Source organism: Lipophrys pholis (genome assembly GCF_963383615.2).
Source record: "Lipophrys pholis genome assembly, chromosome: 13".
NCBI lineage: Eukaryota > Metazoa > Chordata > Actinopteri > Blenniiformes > Blenniidae > Lipophrys > Lipophrys pholis.
Genome location: NC_137632.1, coordinates 23,707,176 through 23,726,804, shown reverse-complemented (window position 1 = coordinate 23,726,804; position 19,629 = coordinate 23,707,176). Strand labels below are relative to the sequence as shown.

At 42.6% G+C, this 19,629-nt stretch overlaps 1 protein-coding gene across 2 annotated transcripts; it reads left to right on the top strand.

Moving 5' to 3' along the window:
• The first annotated feature begins 21 nt into the window (after positions 1 to 21).
• On the top strand, positions 22 to 19,119 carry pms1 (PMS1 homolog 1, mismatch repair system component). 2 transcript variants are annotated; one of them, XM_080478725.1, is made up of 13 exons: positions 22 to 98; positions 955 to 1,098; positions 1,920 to 2,102; positions 2,216 to 2,342; positions 4,320 to 4,483; positions 8,420 to 8,536; positions 11,155 to 11,277; positions 11,394 to 11,540; positions 11,803 to 12,536; positions 15,983 to 16,447; positions 16,575 to 16,705; positions 18,468 to 18,616; positions 18,699 to 19,015. In XM_080478725.1, exons 2-13 carry the CDS (start codon positions 967 to 969, stop codon positions 18,897 to 18,899), a joined length of 2,673 nt encoding a protein of 890 aa, XP_080334851.1. In that variant the 5' UTR covers positions 22 to 98; positions 955 to 966; the 3' UTR covers positions 18,900 to 19,015. The 2 variants fall into 2 exon arrangements, with proteins under 2 accessions (XP_080334851.1, XP_080334852.1); XM_080478726.1 differs by having other exon boundaries at positions 33 to 98; positions 2,240 to 2,342; positions 18,699 to 19,119.
• The last annotated feature ends 510 nt before the right edge of the window (positions 19,120 to 19,629 follow it).

The window sequence follows — 19,629 nt, the reverse complement described above, 5'->3', positions numbered from 1 at the left end:
CAGCGTGCAGCTCGAGGGGGCGGGAATGGGTCACTTCCGGCGTGTAGCCGCTGCTGTGTTGTTTTGATCTGAGACTTCTGCTGTTCAAGACAACAAAAGTCAGTATTTATCTGCCTCTTTAAACTGTTTTTAAGCTTTAACGTTTGGTGCATGCATGGCTTAAAAGGTGTGGACATGATCCTGCATTATGTTTGTGGTTTACTTGTTAAATAACACCTTAAAGCGCCTCAGTCCAGTTAGCTGAAGCTACTGAAGTCTGCATGTTGAATCAAACCTGCATTATTAGTGTTCATTCTGACATCTGGTTTTAACCTGCTTTGTTAAACAATTATTGAGTGCAACTACATACACCTGATTGGGTCATTGTTGTAGCAATGCAGTTTTTTGTGTGATATAAACATAATACCGCCTAAAAACCTTTTACATGGTGCCACATTTGTAATGAATATACATTTGTGGGATGTGCAGCATCGCTGCAGATGTGGGTTGCATGCACCTATGAAAACAATTGGCAATTCCTCTCTCCCAAATAGCTTTACTCTGTTGTTGCCTAGTGGATTTGGAGGATTGTAGTCTTAAAGGAAAATATAGCCTCCTGAATAGAAGGAAAGAAATTCTAGTCTGGGACATCAAAAACTTTTATACTGAAGCCACGAGTTGTTGATTGCCATGTCTAAAATGTGGAAAACTGGACGCACTGTCCAAGAAGACAATCTGCATTGTCCCACATTGTACCAGAACTAACACTTAGTGCTGCATTGTATTGCTGTGTCCCACTAACTTGGTGCCACTGACTACATTTTGCTTTGTTTTCCAATATTTCCAAGATCAGAAATCCACGTTCCACGTTCCAGAATTAGACGCATGTGGATTTTTCTTTTCAAGGTTCAGTCCACCCAGTGTCACACTGATTTCCTCAACATGTCCCATTGACAGCAGCGTCTTCCTCTGCAGGCGCTCGGAGACATGAAGCAGCTACCTCCGGACACCGTGCGGCTGCTGTCCAGCTCGCAGGTCATCACGTCTGTGTTGAATGTGGTGAAGGAGTTGATGGAGAATTCCCTGGATGCTGGAGCTTCAAGTCTTGACGTCAAACTGGTACAGGCTCCTGCTTTTGTTTGGTGGTGAAAGTGTGTGTCCACCAGTGTTTGTAATGTTTTGGTAGATTAGAAATAAAACGGGTTAGGAACGACTGAAACCCCAGATTCTGGAAAATGGCGAAATAGTTACTTTTTTAAGACGTGCAATATCGGTTTCTTTAATATAGCAGGAAGAAAAACACATAAAGATCTCTTTTAAAGAGAATAAATGTGGACTTCAGACATATTTTAGGATTTAGATATAAACGTATGTGTTCATAATATTTGTTCACGCAAAAGCAAATATGTTTGGTTCATAGATGTGATATTGATACATAAATACAATCTTTGTTTTTCACATAAATTATAAAATTCTACACATACACGTGTGAAGATTCTTCACATTTCATTGAACACACTGAGATTCAGTTTAAAGAATGTTTTCAATTTGTAAATCAATTTTTGTGTGACTCTCACTACAATTCATTTGTGGATTTTTAAGACGTATCAATAAAGTGGATTGAGTACAAATATATTAAAAATATATTCCAGTGAGAATTACAGATTCAAATATACTTAATTTAAAATGTCTTGAATCATTCGGATGCTCAGTTTGGACTTCAGCAGCTCATTAACATGTTTAAATAAAATATGTTTTTGATTCATCTTAATGAGCTGTTGAACAGGTGTACCTAATATTCTGAGAGACTCCGTGTTGTCAGCAGGGTTTTTAGACGCCCAAAAGAGAAAAATAAGTACATTTTTCATGAGCTTCAAACATGCAGCAGATGAATGGAGCTTACAGGACTTTCTCTTCATGCTGCATCGACGGTGCGTCAGGAGAACTACGGCTTGGAGAGGATTGAAGTGCGGGACAACGGCGGTGGGATCAAAGCTGCGGACGCCCCTGTGATGGCCGCGCGACACTTCACGTCCAAGATCTGCAGCCACGAGGACCTGGAGAGTCTGGAGACATACGGCTTCAGGGGCGAGGCGCTGGGCTCCATCTGTGCCGTGGCCGAGGTGAAAACAATTAAACACTTTTATAAACAGAGACGTTACTCGAGCAAATCAGACCGATACTTTTACTGTCAGATTTGGGAGTGATTTGCACATCCTGGTTGTTTATTGTGTAGCTTTTGTGTTTTTCTTCCTTCCAGGTGACTGTCACCACAAAGACAGAGGAGGAGGATGTCAGCACTCAGTACACGCTCGACCTGACAGGAAACATTGTTTCTCAGAGGCCCTCTCACTTGGGACAAGGCAAGTTTTCTCATCCTATAATGATAATTTGAATACCACTCGACACTGCGTCGACATGACTAAAGAAAGTTTTAAGTGCTTTGACAAAGAAAAGGCAATAAAACTCGAATTACATCAATCAGATCCAAAATGTTGATGTACGTTAAAACAACCGAGACAAAGGAGCATAGGTTTTCAAAAGTGACATGTAAAAAAACAAGATAACATGAAATATAAAGTCGCGTGGATTAATGGAGTGAAATAAACATCAGAAAATGGAGAGCATGAGTCTGATATGGTGATTTAAAAGACAAAGTGGTACAACCTGAAGGGTCGGACTCCCACCTGAGGATCTGTATTTCACGGGGTTCCCAAAACAAAGCTTTTAAAAGAGACTAAATAATGCACCAGTAAAAGGTAGCTGAAATTAGAGCTATGGTGTGTTGGAAGTTTGGCATACACTTCAACTGTTAGTCCAAAATTAACCAGTTTGATTTTGAAGATCAGACTTGATCTCCCAGGATGTGCGTCCTGATGTTTCCCTCAGATTTGACGCACGTTTTTCAGGTTCCATCTTCCACCGAGACCCGTTGTTGGTCCCATTTCTTTTGTTGACTCGAGACACTCGCTCTACAAGGTCGGACAGACAATAATGTCGACGGCGGTCACTCCTGGTTGGTTATCCAAACTCGGTGTGGTAATTCAAGTCTGTCCTGCTCAACTAGACAGGTTCAGATTAATGTTTACCACGTCGATCATCGGCAGGCTACGTGGTTCTCGATCACGCACAATAACTTAACTTCGGTTGAGACGATCCTGCATATTTGTCACGATTGGAGCCCACGTGCTCTGCTCCGCTGTAGTATCGCATTGGAACAATAGAAATAATTTAGCAAACACACATGCGATAGCTTTGTGTGCTCAGGTGAGTAAATAAGAAGTTATGGTTGGTTTTGATAACAAAGAGAAACACGTTTGATTAAAAGCTGCCTTGAGAGGAAATTAAGAGTACTCCACACATTAAAACACAAACAATTTTTTTGTTATTTATTCAACTTCACATACATAAAGTGCCGGTAAAAGTGCTTTGCATGAGATAAAATGCAAGAATGGGAGCGATAAAGATCCCAAAGCAAATCCTGTCAAAAGAAAAAGTGACATAAATGCAAGAAAAACAATAAGTCAAGACAGCACCTGGAGTTCAGCTTGGCTTTCATATGATGCCGTGACATAAGACATGATAAAAACACAAGGTATTAAAATTAAGACCATATAAAAAACACTGACAGACACTGACAGAATACATCATAAAAACTCCGTCTTCTGATATTGAGATTCCTTTAATCAAAATATTTAGGCACAGTCGTTGCAGAAATTTATAAATTAGCTTGACGGGAATAAATTATCACTGAATCTAAACAAAATTCAACTTATGCCATTTGGGAATTATCAAAAGAATACTAATGCAATAATGCAGATAGATGGGATTGACATATTAAGAGCGTATGTTTTATTGGATGAAAAAAAAATAAAAAAGAAGTAGGAAATCTCACATGAAACGAAACAAACAGTGGTAAAAAAGCACCATAAGGATCCTCCCCAGAACATCCACAGGTTACACAGTTCACACTAATCCACTATCACAGTCAATGACGTTAAAATTCTCTGATCTGGTTAATTTCCAAACGGCACAAATCATCTTCAAAGCATGAAATGGCTCAATCAACATGAAAAACATTTACTATTTCAATATGTGGAGTGAAACTGGAGCAAACAGTCGAGGAGCTCAGGCGGAGTCCAACCATGGGCAGGTTTAAAAACAACCACGGCTGACCCAAAGTCCTGTACATGAATAGACATAAAAGCCTAAAAGAATGAGGTGCCATCAGTAAAATAAAAAATTTATCTTAAAATTAATTCATGAAAGTCGCGTGATTTGTTCTACTTTTCTTGTTGATTCAGACGGATGAGTTTCCTCCTCTGCCCCGTGTTTTCCAGGTACGACTGTGAGCGTGCTGAAGCTCTTTAAGAACCTCCCCGTGCGGCGGCAGTACTACTCCGCTGTGAAGAAGTGCAAGGACGAGCTGAAGAAGGTGCAGGAGCTGCTGGTGGCCTACGCCATCGTCAAACCACACCTCAGACTCCTGCTGCTTCACAACAAGGTGGGAGTGTCCTCCGCCCTCGCGTCGCAGGCTCAACAAAGAGGGGTAAAGTTGAAAGATGATAATCGGAACGAGGAAAACCATGGTCACTGTTATGGTAAATATCTGATTAGCTGAAATGAAAAAAAAAAAAAAAAAAGGCTGGGAATCACTGATTTACTTAATCGCTTCATTTAAAAGTCTGGTGATTTAGTTTGTCTCTCTTTCATGGTGCCGCTCGTGTTTTAAAACGATTATTTTGCACAGAGAGTATTTTGTTTTCTTTCTTCGAACAAATCTTGAAAGCACTGAATGCTGAAAACTGAAATTCTATTTAATTTCTTCAGCTCCTTATGCAACACAGTCATTTCCTACAGAGAATAACCAGCGATTCCACATGTGGAAGGAGATGGTGGATAAGAAAAAACCCCTCACTTTTAACAGGAAGAAACCTGCAGAACCAGACTCGGTGGTGGAGACTTTCTGTTGTTCCAGTTGGTTTTAGGAGATAGAAAGAGAGAAAAGTCGAGGACAGAGACAGAGAGCAACAAGTAAGACATAAAGAGACATCATCCAGACATAAATCCAGACGTGATGGAGGCTCAGACCACTTCCACTTAAAGACTACAAAGTAAAAGCTATGATGCATTTCCAATAATTTAACTGTTGATGTGATAAAAAAGAAAAACTTTATTTGATCTGTTCGTATGAAAAACAGAGGCGTTTTAAATCTACAGAAATCAGTAACGTTGCAGTGCCGCCCACAGACCACCAGGTGTCCTCAGCAGCCTTCAGTTCAGAGCAGCTCAACGATGTTTTTTCACTCCATGAATTCACAGCATCGTGTTGACAGCACTGACATGCAGACTTCAATTCGATAAGATCTCATTGTGGAGAATGTGTTCTCTTAATTCTACCGTGCTTGTTAATAACTGTTATCTATGGAGCATTTCTCTGAAGAAGGACGATGACTTCCAAGCAGTATTCAAGCTTCACTGGTACAATGCAGGAGTGTAATCCAGCACTCGATATGATCAGACAGTGAAGCTCAGCGTTTGAAGCGTTCTGTGTCCGACGTGGGGACTGAACGCGACACAAGATTATTGAGAAGCACATTAATTGTCCTCAGCCTCACGCTGTGTTTGTTGTCAGCGCTGATGCAAGTCAGCCAGAAAATATTGTGGCAGAGCTCGAGTCAAAACTACTGACCGACCCGAAGCGGTGGACCAGGAGAGAACAGGCTCCAGAATTAGATAAATCCTTAAAAATAACATCAAGAACTGGACCTTCTTTAGGTTTGGCTCACAGGTGGCTTCAAAGTATTGAAATAAGAACCAGAGAAGAGTTTTATTTTTGTTTATTTCATCATTTTTTAAGAAATAACAAGATATTTATATTGTATGTAGAAGAGAAATGTGTGTTTGCGGGTGTTAATCTTCTGCTCACATCATGTGTCTACAGAGTTGAACTGATTCGATTGATAATTTGTTACATCTGCAACTTCATGAGCTGAAGGAAGCTGTGGATGAGTCGTGGACTTAGACAAACTGTGGTCAACAGATATGGATCTGTGGTCACTTTTATATATATACCCGAACCCTAAAATGTATTGAAATGTAGTGCATCTGTGCACAGGACTGCTGGGAGAAAGCAGGAGGAAGCTGTAAAATAACAAAGACTGGGCCGTATTGGTTGTACCGAGACACATCATGATCAGCAGGCTCCTTCACAGCATAAATCATAAATCAGTATAGGAGGAGCAACTCTATGAAATATGTCCAACAGGTCAATCAAACACCGGTCACATGACTCTTTAAATCAAGTCTTAAAACCTCTTTTCCTTGGCTTGTAACACCATGTTAGACACTGATATTAATATGTGAGCTGCTCATTTTATGTAAGCTATACTTTATTTTTTATTTTTTTTATTTCAAAGTGCTTCATGAGTAACAGTTGGATTCCCAAGTCAGCTGGGACTGGCTTAAATAAAGGTGATAGAAGAAATGTGAATGAAACTGTGGATTAATTAATAATCCTACACAATAAAAGATCATTTGGAATAGTTTTACCATCTCAAAAAAATCACTTTTGAGAAAGCGTTGAGTTTTTTTGGGTAACCAGTCATTTTATTATGATCTTGTTATAATCGTGACCAGGTTTGGGTTTTTTTAATCCTCCAATTAATGTGAGTCTATTTTTCTAGTTTGTAAACTTTTTAGGATGGATACCCAGCTTTTCTTTTCTTTTTTTTTTTTCTTCTAATTGGGGCGTCCAGACTCACCTTAAGAAAGGCTGTGGACCCATCTTAGTTGTTCTGGATTTGTCAAAACGCTCCAGTGAAGCCAAACGCTGGTGAACCAACCAACTGTCCATCTCCTCAATACTGTGGCCAGTGTCCAGGGGGTCGTGAATCCCTCTTGATTTTAGGAGGGTATAAAACCTTTTGTATTACCGAGATTTACATGAGAAGTGTACCATTTATATTCAGAAATACATCAAAAAATGTATACGTTTTCAAATCTTTTTGAGGATATGGGTGTGTTGAACATGAACGTACATAAACGTAAGCTTGCAAACGTCAGCGGCAGGAGACGAAATGGCCAAGTGAGAGATTAATATGGCGAAAAAGAAACAAGATTGTCGAGAGTTCAAGAAAACAATGGACAAAGTTAGAGCTGAATTCGTGTTTTGTGGTGGAAAAAACTGGTTAATGAAAGTTTGAAACTTCAAACACCCCCAAGATGGTGAGTTTAACTTCAGAGAAAAGGAAATCATCGCTACAGAATATAACAAAATAAAATTCACCTTTAATGTGTTATGAGGTTCCTTCAGTTTTACTTTGTAATCGTACAGGTTGTGTTGGTCGCACAGGGATAAAAAAAAAAGAAAAGTTGTTGCTCAGGAAAAAGATTGTGAACCTCTGAACTAACGTATGTTGTGTTGGCAAACGATAAATGAAGGCGTTAATGTGTCGTGAAATTGTTAGTATTCTCTAATTTCCCACTTTCTCCCGCACAAATAAGGCCGACCGCGAGCTGCGATTCGGCCGATCACTATTCCCGAGCGAGCTGCTCGACACAGCTGCCAACTCGAGCCCAGATCCGGTTTCAGGCCGAGGCCAGATTGTACACAGGTCTACACAGTGTCTACAGGTCAGGGAGAGGAGCAACTCCTCCGCCTTCTGACTTTCATAGAAATCATCTGCGGCGTCGTCAGGGGAGGGCAGCAAAACCCATTCTGTACAATCAGCACTCAGTTGCCCCCTATCCTTTATCTCCAACTCTGCCATTTGGCTTGTGTCGTGTTTCACAGCTCCTTCAAGAAACTGTTTACAGGAGTTATCCGTTTACATGTGCCAAATTGTATATTTAATACCAGAGACATGTTCTGCAACAGTCGACTGTATGCTTTTAGAAATCAACACCCGGGAGGTAGATTTACTGGTAGTCACAATCCGACCGTTAACATACTCCCAACCCAAAGATATTCCCCGGGATCATCTGTTCTGTCAAATATACGCCGTCAAACCATTACGTTTTTATTGACCCGCGTATAATATTTTCCAAATGCGTTTAAAGAAACCATTAAGAAGGTAATGATGTCACCAGTGGAGGTCCGGGTCTGTCGTTTGGGAGACAGTTCATGTTTGTGACAGTGGGTGTTCGACCCGCTGCTTTAAACGGCTCAACGTTTGTAGAAAAACGATGTGTTTTATCTTTAAGCCTTGCTCTTCCGGCTCACACCTCCATAGTTCATATTCTCTGCCCCACGCTCTGACTTTGACTGACGTAGCCAAACTGCAGCTGCCGTCTCTCTCCGGCTCAATCTCATGACTAATAAAACGTACGCACTCCAGATACGTTGGCAGCGACCGGTGGCCCAGTTACTATCTTGATGGGTGTTTATATACAGTGCGATCCACCTGATGGAAGCTGAAGCGGTGTCATATTGTTGCAGGTGGTGGTCTGGCAGAAGGCCAAGGCGGGCGACGACCGGAGCGCACTGCTCGCGACTCTGGGAGCCTCCGTCACTGCCAACTTGCTCCCGTGTCACCATCGCCAAGAGGAGCCTGAGGTGAGTCGAGAGGAGAGTGCAGGAATCCGATTTAACAGTAATTCACCAGGATGCAGAAGTTCGATTGTCCATTCCATATCCACTGATGTAAAAACATCCGAATCACACTTCATACTACAGAGGTAGACTGAGTAAACTAATACCACAAAGCTCCAATTTTACTAATTCTCCTTTGTCTTTAAAATTTACTTATTTTTCTGTTGGAATTTTAAAATGCAATCCAATTAAAAAAAATAGATAGATAGATAGATAGATAGATAGATAGATAGATAGATAGATAGATACTCATGTATATTCAATTGCCAATCAAATTCTTCTATTGATTTTACGTAATGGTGTAAAACGTGAAGCACGTCGGCCAAAACTGGTCTGAAAAGAGGCTCTAATCCAGCCAAACCACCAAAAGAATTATATAAAATTCAAAGAAAACACATGATATGTGATACATGTGATATTGGCACTCAAGATGAAATTGGACTTTATGTGTTTGAGACCCCTGATTTAAAAGGTCTGACTCAATTTTGTATCAGCTGTGGCCTGACCGGGTCAGAGAGGTTAAATATGGCTGTGTTTATATCACAGGTGTGATCACAATATGGGAGATGCTATATCAGAATATTTTGCAAAACTGGAAGCAGGTGGTATGCTGTAATACCAAAAATGTTTTGTAAAATACAATACCACATCATTCATGTTTCTATTACAGTGAGGCAATGTGTCGCTACGCTAATGTAGCATCGTATTACTTATTCCTTTCACTTCAGTCTCGAACACAAAGGTAAAACGGCGCAAATGCTCCAAAAATGTCACCTATCTGACCCTTTGTTGACCATCAGGTCAAAAAATAAATGTAAAATTTGTGGTAAACTGTTGGAGAGAAGTGAGCTAGAAATGTAACAATCAGTTGATTAAATCAAATAACTAAGTTTCTTTGTCCTGATGTCCAGTTGAGGGAACGTCTTAGATCTTGTTCCTCGAAGGAATCATAGCTTCTGTTGTCTTTCAAATCACATCGTCTTCTTGGTGACTTTCGCCAGTCGCACATTAGCTGCACTGCTCAACACTGCCCCCACAGGTCATTAGTAGTATTACTCTGTATGCTCCGTATGTTGTCAATCCACCCAACATTGACCCATGTTTTTATTTCCAAATATCTGACGTCATTACACATTCCTTAACGTTTCATTGACGTTGTTTGACGACAAAACATCATCTATAAAGACTTGGAAAACCAGAGGAGACGCAGGTTTACTGATTATGAACGATGATGATGACAGTTATGATAATATCTTTGTTTTACTTCAATCCGATCAGTCCAGTTTCTACTCTTAATGCTCCTTTGATCGTCTGAGGAAGACGGGAGAATTTTTGCAGAGTGAACGGTAGCGTGCAGCACGTTGCACTTGACCGTGAGCTAATCACCTCATCGTGGTCTCAAGCCAGCAAATGTGGTCAGTTGGTGCCTGGCCAACTATTTCTTTGCCCTTTTCTCTCGAGTTCCTTCCTGATGAGGAGTGAGTGATTTTTGTTAGCTAAGCTTTGCTGTGCTGATCGTAATTGAATTACTGGTGGAGCTGTAACTTTCTGCTTGGTCACGGTAGGTGCCATGTGGCTCCTACCTGCTGTCAGGCTCCCAGCTAATGTGCTCTGACAGATATGGAGCAGCCCTTTTCACCCCGTTTCTCTCTCATTTTCCCCTTTGTTGTTGTTATTTTGCTGCTCGGCGCCCGGTTATGAGAACAACCTTTCACCTTTTCCTCTTACTCCCTGTAGCAATGAAAGGGACCTTTACTCCTCCCTGTCCCCGAGAACAAAGCAGCGTGATCAAGGGAGCCAGGTTGACAATTTCACCAGGGAGAGAGAGCGGCGAGAGCTATTCCTCTGCAGAACAAAATGTGACACTCGTGTTTGGCAGCCTGACTACACACAGCCGAGGCCCTTCGGGGCCAGAGGTGCCATTCGTACTCTCATAAAGTGACCCTAATGAGCAGAAATAGAGAGAAGCATATGTGCCCTGACCTGAAACAGCAGTCCGTTTATTAACTTCATTGGCGTGCGTTGCTGCTAATAATGAGCCCGAGGCCGTGTGGGGAAAAAAATGCGTAGCTATTCGCCCTCTTGCAACCTGCAGAACATTATTAGCTTTCCATAATTTCTTACTAGCTTACATTCTTAATGGACTTTTAAGTACAGTCGTTGGGGTTTTATGGTGAGTCAGCAATTTCTTTTGGTTCACGAGAGCTCCTCTGGCATGATTCTGGGTGAAAGGTCAGTGTGTACGATGCCGACGCAACCAGAAGAGAGGCTCTGCGCTGTCTCCCCGCTCGTGTCAGGGAGGCTTGAATATTAAGACATCACTTTAATAACTAGTCCTGCTCGATCTCTTTATGATTCAGATGAGTTCTTATATCATTCTGTATTCATCGATTCTTTGAATGCAGTGGTTCACATATTTCTTTTCCCAGAGCCACCTGCTTTACATTCCCTAAAGTGTCTTATTATAGGTTGTTTGACATAAAAATATCTCAGAGGAGGCTCAGCCTGTTTACAGTGACACGCTCTTATCACTTCTTACCTTACCTTTAATTATCATGACCCCCTTTTCTTTGTTTCTTCAGATCTTTTTAGAAGGCTTCTTTCCTAAACCTGGATCTGATTACTCCTCGACGAGCTCATCTGGTCCTGAAAAAACCTTCATATTCGTCAACAACCGGCCAGTGCAGCATAAGGAGATAATGAAGGTATGCATAAGGAGATATTGGTGAATCGAGTTAAATACTTGTTGCATTTTATTAATTTTTTTAATACATCTAACTCCTGCTTACCCTTTTCTTTCGGTGTGAAACAAACCCTTCAGCTGTTGCGTCAACACTACACAGCTCAGTATGCAGATGACGGCGCACGAAATCGATATCCCACCCTGGTGCTGAAGATTACACTTTCACCGTCAGCCGTGGATGTAAATCTGACGCCGGACAAGACCCAGGTCCTCCTGCAAAACAAGGTACCTGTGAACTGAGTACTCATCAACTTGCTGCAGTAACATGCTTTGGTTAAAGGTAGCCATCTTTTCTAATCATAACCTTTGTGGCAAAGAAGATGTGGGTTTAATACATGTGTATTTGTTTGCTTTAAAATGAAAGAGTTGTAGTCTCCAGGTTATACTGGTCTTGTGTCACTGGTTCTGCCTGACTGCGAGTGGCGAATGACGCCCGTGATTGAAAAATAATCACTTTTATTCCATCTCTGATCTGTTTGGTACACAGGAGACTGTGTTGACTGCATTGGAAGCTCTGCTCATTTCCCTCTATGGGTTTCGGCCTGGTGCAAACCCCTCACCGACGCATGAGACGGTCCCCCCGCCATCAGAGCACAACGATGACCCACCTGTGGACAGAGAGGAGAGCGTAAAGAGTGATAACAATGACACAAGACACAGTGACGCAGTCTGCCGCACCTCAAACACCAGTTCTTCTTCCTCTGTGGCCGACGACTGGATCGTCAACCAGATCCCGTTTGAGCCGGAGCCAAACTTTTCTCTTTACGATGAGGAAACGTCTCAGAGTCACAATCAGCCAACAGGGAGAAGTTCGACAAGCGAGCCCCCGGGGAAACCTGCCGACGATGAGTCGCCAGCTCCAGACGCTAGTGAAGAAATATCAGCGGAGGAGTGGAGTCGAGGGACGGCTCTGACCGACCCCGTGTCCCGAGAACCCCTGCGGCCCGTCGTCGTTCTTCAGCCCTCGAAGATCGCCGGCTCGGACCCGGACGAGGCCTCCAGCAAAAAGCCGCTCAGCGCCATCACGGAGAAGCCCGCCGCTCTGACCGCCTACGACCTGATCAGCAGCCGTGCGGCCCGGGCGCCGCTGTCCCCCGCCGCCCTGTTCCAGAAGGAGACCAGAGCCCAGGTCCTCAGGGACAAACCCACGGCCAGTCTTCAGGACATCAGCATGGCCGTGCAGGAGAGGTGGAAAAATCTGAGGGAGGAAGAACGTAAAAAGTGAGTTTCCAGACCTTTCCACGCAGTTGTTTCCACTTCTTGTTATTTGGGCTGCAGAGAGAACGGGGAAAGTCTGACCTGTGAAGACGCCTGCTGTGGAAATGATATTGATATGAGCTGCGTTTCTTATTTCCAGTGTCTAGTAAGTGGTAAACATCTCTGCATGACAACAGGTCTGAACAATGTACACAAGCTCTAATGCTACTCAGAGAATCCACATATTTTATGATTAACAATATATGAAACATTATCATTAACCCTGCAAATATGAATGGGTAAAAAATGATGTGGATGTAAATTTAAGTCTCAGATGAAGATGCGGAAGACAGTTGCAGGGTAATGTGTCCATGTGTCCTCCGCCACATGCTGGAGTTGAGCTTCACTGGATCAGGCTTTGGTTTATAATAAAAGAACAACGTTTTTTTCTTCAGTAGAGTCAGTGTGGAGCCGTAAATGCGAAATTAGCAAAATTATACTTAGTAGTCGAGGTGGTTCATAGTTCTGAACGGAGGGTAAAGGACAGGGAGGGTGTCCTGTTTACACAACAACGTTTTAAGTAAAAAGGCGTCTTCAAAAAATTGCGTCTTTCCCCCGTTTACACGGATATTGAGTCAGAATGTTTTGAAAGAGTTTTTTTTTCTTTTTTTCTATCCCTCATTTCCACAGAGACCGAGTCGAAACGTTTTTGAAAAGTTCCACCTTGGAAGCTGTTTTCAATAAGTTCTCAGTGGCACCACTGCCGTATAAACAGACCCACAAAACGCTACAAAAGTTTTCTACTTTCACTTGAAAGCATCGTCACGTGAACGGGGCCTCATAACTCAACTTTGAAAAAGATTCAAACCAGGGAGACTGATCGATTCTATTAGCAACAACGCTGGCTATCGTCTATCACATGGAGACCTTGCGGGGCCAGTCGTTACTGTCTACTTTTCTGTTGAGAGCCCAGAAAACCAAGTTTGTGGATCTGTTGAACTTCATAATCAACTGAAAACACAAAGATAACTGTTATTGTGTAGCAGTGATAAATGCGAAACATGCAAGCATCATTTTATTTTCATTGCTCTGTAATTATGTGAAGATTGACTTATTAACCGTTTGTTTTTGAGAAATTGGAGTATTCCTGTTTGGAAACCTGCCACATGAACAGACATCAACAGATTACAGTTAAAACAGGAAGGTCTTTCTCATATATTCAGAATCTAATCTTAATTTAATACATTCTGACTCACATGAACTGGTCCTTACTCATTTCTTAATGGAACCGCTTTCATCTAAATGCCCCCATTTCCACCTTGGCACCATTTGAAAAGCCCACCTGCCCCACACAGGTGGCGAGAGGCCTGACACATAGTTGGCTGCTCGTGAGCGGACTTGGCACAGAAGAGGTGGAGGTAATGAGTGTTTGTGTTTGACCCTCGCTTCAGTCCCAAGGTCCAAAGATTTACATCAGCGAGAGGTAAGAAAGACAAAGACGAGAGAAAACAAATAGAAACCAAGTCCACGGTGATGGAGCGGGTGCGTTTGTGTCGTTTTTCCACAACGCGCGGCGTGTCGCCGCATGAAAATCGGCAAGTTGGACGCATCTCCCGGACACCTCAGTAGGGGAAAGTGCAAAGTGTGCTTCCAGCTGATTTCTATCTGCTGCCATCATGGAATAACAACATTATGTTGTGCTGAAACCAATTATGTTAGATGACTGCATCCCAGTTTAATGTAATTGCATGGTTGGAAAATGTGTATCAGCAGGATTTGGGGCCTTGTGTAAGGTACGGACGAGAGTATGGAAAAACCATCTGTTTAAAATCCGTCTCGAACATGAAATAGGAGGTGGCGAGCACTTGGCTCCTTTCACCGCCACTGTAAAGTGGCACACCACTTCTAGGAATCACACGCGCACGGGTTCAGCAAACAGGTTATGTGAATAATGGAGTGCTGAAGTGTAAGTCCTAATGCTGAACATATGAAGATATATATGCACACGCGAGTCGGTAAATAACTCTTCTGCTGAGCCGGAGCACCCGGTGCACCGTTTTATACCGTCCGCAGCAATGTTCTCTGGGAACAAAAGTCTGCTTTTAATCGGTATTGTGCCAAGGTAAGAGATGAACGCTCAATAGATAGGCAGAGGAATCGTCACGTCTCGGGAAGGTCAAACAGGAGGAGGTCCCACTTATATCAAATTCTAAACTTGTCCATTTGTAACAAAAAAAAAGTTGTTGTTAAATTGTTGAAGTAGTTATGCTGCAGTGATCCAGACATTTTGTTAATGATTTACTCTATCACACTAGTTCAGCACTGTACTTTACTTTTTGGTCTGATTCTTTTGCTGAAATGAATAATTATTATAAACAGTCTAGTATTATAATTATTATACCTAGAATTATTATAAATTGCCAATTTCTACATAAATCCATACAGCCATATACATATGGCTAAAGCTTCATCAGAATCATAATTTTAACACGAATCAAGTTTCCAAATAGATTCAAATGCTTTTTATATGCTTAATATTGAAGGCTTAGGGTTATACTTTGAAAACATTGTGAAATCTAAACCAATATAACAATATGAGATGAAAGTGTGCAAGTCAAAATAAAGAAATTAGTTCAAATTCCATCATGAATAGCAAAGCAAAGACTGAAATAAAACTATAAAGAATAAGGTTGGAGTTATTTAGTTAGAAGGAGGTGAAGAGAGGTGAACGGAGAGAACGATACTGACAGTCAAACCCGTGTCAGGATCGTGTCAGGACACTGACAATAAAGTTGAATTATTTAGAATTCGAGACATTGAAGACTGAAATCAACATGACAACAAACAAACTGTTGAATGTCTAATTGTGGAGAATTATGTCAGACTGTTTAGAATAAAACTGATAAATGAAGTCGAGATAGTGACGACTGAAAGTAAAAAAGACCAAATGTCCTGTAAAGAGCGAGAACATGCACGAAAATGTTGAAAGAATAAACAAGTGAAATGTTAAAAATGGAACTGCACTTATATAGCGCTTTTCCACCACTGCTCCGTTTCAGTTCAGTGTCTTGCGCAAGGGCACTTCGTCATGTAGACAGAGGGAGATAGGGAATTGAACCTGCATCATTCCAACTGAGAGACGACCTGCTCTACCAACCGAGCCAAAGGTGACATGTGCAGCGTCAACATGCAGAATAGTGGAAGGAAATCCGAATGCAGCTGGAATACATGCTTTATTCTGGTAGTGTTTCCCATAATGCACCACAGCAGCATGTTTCATGCCTTCAGATAAGCAACCACTTTCAAAATCATCACCACATAAAGTTGATTATTCCCTAAACACATGGTTAGTATGAGTCTAAGGTCACATCTTTGCAAATACTGTATAATCTATTCTCAAAAGCTTCTCAAAGTGTGCGATGAAAACGACTCCTGCAGCGACGTCTTAGCAATCTGTTTGACCTGCACAGGTACGAAGACAAGGCCAGAAAGGACCTGGAGCTCTACGACCAGAAGGCCAAGCGGGCCTCGGCCGGGGAGTCCAGCGGGGGTTCCCCGGGGAGCAACGTGGCGGGGCACAAACGCAAAGCCCCGCTGTCCAACCAGCAGCTGCTGGACCAGCTCTTCTCCGCGCAGCCCCAGAAGAAGAAGAAGAAGACCCCCGCGCCCAAGCCGTGGCAGCCCCTCCCCTGCAGCGTGGCCGCCCTCCGCCTGCAGCTTCAGCGCCTCTCGTCCCAGCAGAGCGGGGCAGCGCCGCGGGGCCTCCGCCTCGTAAACCGGCTGGCCTCTCAGAGCGCCTGGGTCATTTTATGTGGTCAGAGGCTCATGTTGTTAAACCCATTTCGAGTGGAGGAGGCCTTGCTCTTTAAGCGACTTCTGGAGAATAATATACTTCCAGCAGTGAGTCTGCAGAGCCCTATACAGCTAACAGATGGGTAAGGGATCACACGGCCAGTGGCTTTTGGTTCACAAAACTGCACGCTCATCAGAAGTTCCCCACATATCTGCTCCACCGCTTCGTCAAATCTTCTTCTTCTGAACATCCAATCTTTTGTTTGGTAGAAATCTAGGAGGCGCCGAGTTTACCAGGACTCTGTGCGACATGCAGAAACAGAGTCCGGAGCTGAACGGAGAGGTCCTGTTTTCAGACCCCCGGCTGGTGGCCAATGGGTTTAAAATCAAACTCTCTCCAGGTAAAGTGGAAAACTGTCAGTCGAACAAGTTCACCCTGTCATCCATGTTCAACACTGCTTCATGCACTTCAGCACAGGTCTCACACACACACACACACACACACACACACACACACACACACACACACACACACACACACACACACACACACACACACACACACACACACACACACACACACACACACACACACACACACACACACCTCTAGTCAGTTCAGAGACACCGGTTTACCTAATACATATGTTTTTAGAACGATGGAAGAAATGACAGTACACAGGGAATAAAAGACGCAGTGATATAACATGCATCAAAACAAACATGAAATATAGATGCACACAAATGAGAGAAAATCTATTTTCACAAATATTAATTTATGTTTACTTGCACACATGTATACATAAACACATACACATATATGCAAATAAAAGAATTGTCTATAAATCTGTATACATACAAACTTACATAGAGATGCATGCAAAAAAAGAATCTATTTACACAAATATGAATTTATGTTTACACACACACAATCTCTAGTTCAGTGGTGTCAAACACATTTTAGTTCAGGAGCCACATGCAGCACAATTTTATCTTGATTTTATCGCGAAATGTTGCCATAATAGTCTTTGAATTTAAACTTTAAAGTGTTTCTTTGCTGTGGCGCAGAGTTTACGTGATGACAATGTCCATATTTTAACAAAATCCAAACAATTACTTTGAAATATGACTACGATCTCAACATAAAGCGAATTGAAATTATTCAAAATACAGTGAAATGTCCCAAAAACAATCCTATCATGGTTGCATGATGTGTTTTTGCAGACTCACCATCTCAAAAGTCGGTTTTCTTTGACATTTTTACCATTTTCTTGGTGGTCTGGCCGGGTTGGGGCCTGTTGCGGACCGGTTTTGGTCCACGGGCCTTATGTTTGACACCCCTGATCTAAGCTTTTGTTTTACACAGTCCAGCCACAGTTAAGTTGATTTCTAAATAGGTCTGACAACACTTGAATATGGAATAAAGTGTACACTCCTACTGTGGTAGAATTTCCAGCATTGTCTTTGTGCAAGAGGAATAAATCGGAATGTTGATGTCTGACACGGACGTGACCGGTACCGTGTTTGCTTGTAAAGGGCGCACAGCGTCCGGCCGGCGTCGGTGGTTTGTGTTGCTGGAACGGTTCACCTCGGTTGACATTGGCTCCGTGCCTGACAGTGTGGTCTCACAGTGGGTTTGTACCCCAGCGTGCAGGTGATGAGAACAGTTGCCCTTCAAAAAATTCAAGGAATTCTGCTCCGGCACTGCCGGCCAGTGCGGGTGCACAGCAATGATTTGATCCCACTCCGATCGTGGACGCCGTTCGTTTTCAGTTTAATAGAAAATCTTCTGCGGTGTACATCTTGACCTGGCAACACGATCAACACATAAATATTAGAACTGCATCCCCGTGGATTCTTTCGGTTTGTTTTTTTCTCTCAGAGGTATGTATAACAATTATAAATTTTGAATGATTTGCAGTATTTCCCCGAGAAATGAGAAGCCATCAGTCAAGACGAGAGTAGAAGACAGCTTCCTTCCAGTCTGCTGGGGCTTCTATTAGTCATTTAACACTCCATTTGGCCTTTCGCTTGTTTGACTTGGTCATCAGTCTGGGCCGTAAACCACAATATTTATTTATTATTCTTTCCTGGAGATAGTAGTAGCGTCTGGAGTATATTAATCCTTGTTTTCTGCTTGTCTTGGCCCGGGCCTCACGTCAGCCGAGAGACATCTGGAAGTGACGGCAATGGCAGACTGCGTGCCTTTCCTCGGCATGGAGGACCTGAGGGAGATCCTGACCGCAGTTCTTCACAGGAAGGCCAAGACTGTGCGAGAGTGTCGGCCTCTGAAGGTCTCAAACTACCTGCAAGTGAGCGACGCGCTGGTAATTGATTTTTCTAAATGCTCCAGTGCCTTTTTGTGTTTATAAACGTTTGCCTCGTACCTGACAGGGTGAAGCCGTGCGACTCGCCCGTCAGCTGCCCACGAATCTCTCCAGAGATGACGTGAAGGACGCCGTCCGGAGGATGGAGCAGCAGCTCCCTGACAACAACCGGACCTGCATCCACGGACGACCTTTTCTCCATCACCTGTCCGACGTCCCGTCCACAGACCGCCAAGCTCAGTCTCTGCTGAAGCCTTTAGAATTGTAACACAACCGTTCAGCCTGCTGTCAACCTGCTGTATAGAAACGAGCACATTATCGTCTTGATATCAACTTTGCTACAACACGGACATCAATTAAACCTGTTACAGATTTCCGAGCACACTTCCATCTCCTTTAATGCCTCTTTATTAATTCATTTATATCAATATTTTTAATAAAATAAAGAAACTTTTAAACAGTGTTTCCCAGGGGGAAATATGGGATTATAACCAGAGACTGAAAATTCTTGTATTCTTAGGTACTGCGTTAATTCACGACACCACGTCATCAGTCTTGACAGCTTTCAAAAACAATAAGAGAATCTTGGAGTCGATTCTGGCTCACACACAAGTAGGGACGCGTACCAAATTCGGTTCTTTTATAGGTACCGACCGAATTCCGTCGGTACTACCGAGTGCTACCTGGTATCGGTACCGTATCGGTTCAAAAGTGAAAAGGTACGAATCCCTACACACAAGTAACTAAAGAAGAAAAAGGGAGTTGTATGCTTTTTTTCTTCCTGGTCCTCGTCAGCAACCTGAATTGGTTTGAAGGAAATATAGGCTGGTTCAATGTGTTACGCGTTTCTTCTCTGAGGTGTTGGACTAAACACCGATAATAATCCTCCTCGCGTCCAGCCGGTAACCTTCAGCCTTGTTCGCAACAGTGCTGTTACATGTGCAGATTTGCACGTTGGAGGTGTTTGTCTTACACAATGTCTTCAATGTTTTGTTTTC

Coding starts and splice junctions, on each gene's coding strand:
- pms1 (XM_080478725.1), top strand. CDS start 967: ATGAAGCAGCTACCTCCGGACACCGTGCGGCTGCTGTCCAGCTCGCAG. Junction 1,099..1,919: donor CAAGTCTTGACGTCAAACTG/GTACAGGCTCCT, acceptor ACGGTGCGTCAG/GAGAACTACGGCTTGGAGAG. Junction 2,103..2,215: donor CCATCTGTGCCGTGGCCGAG/GTGAAAACAATT, acceptor TTTATTGTGTAG/CTTTTGTGTTTTTCTTCCTT.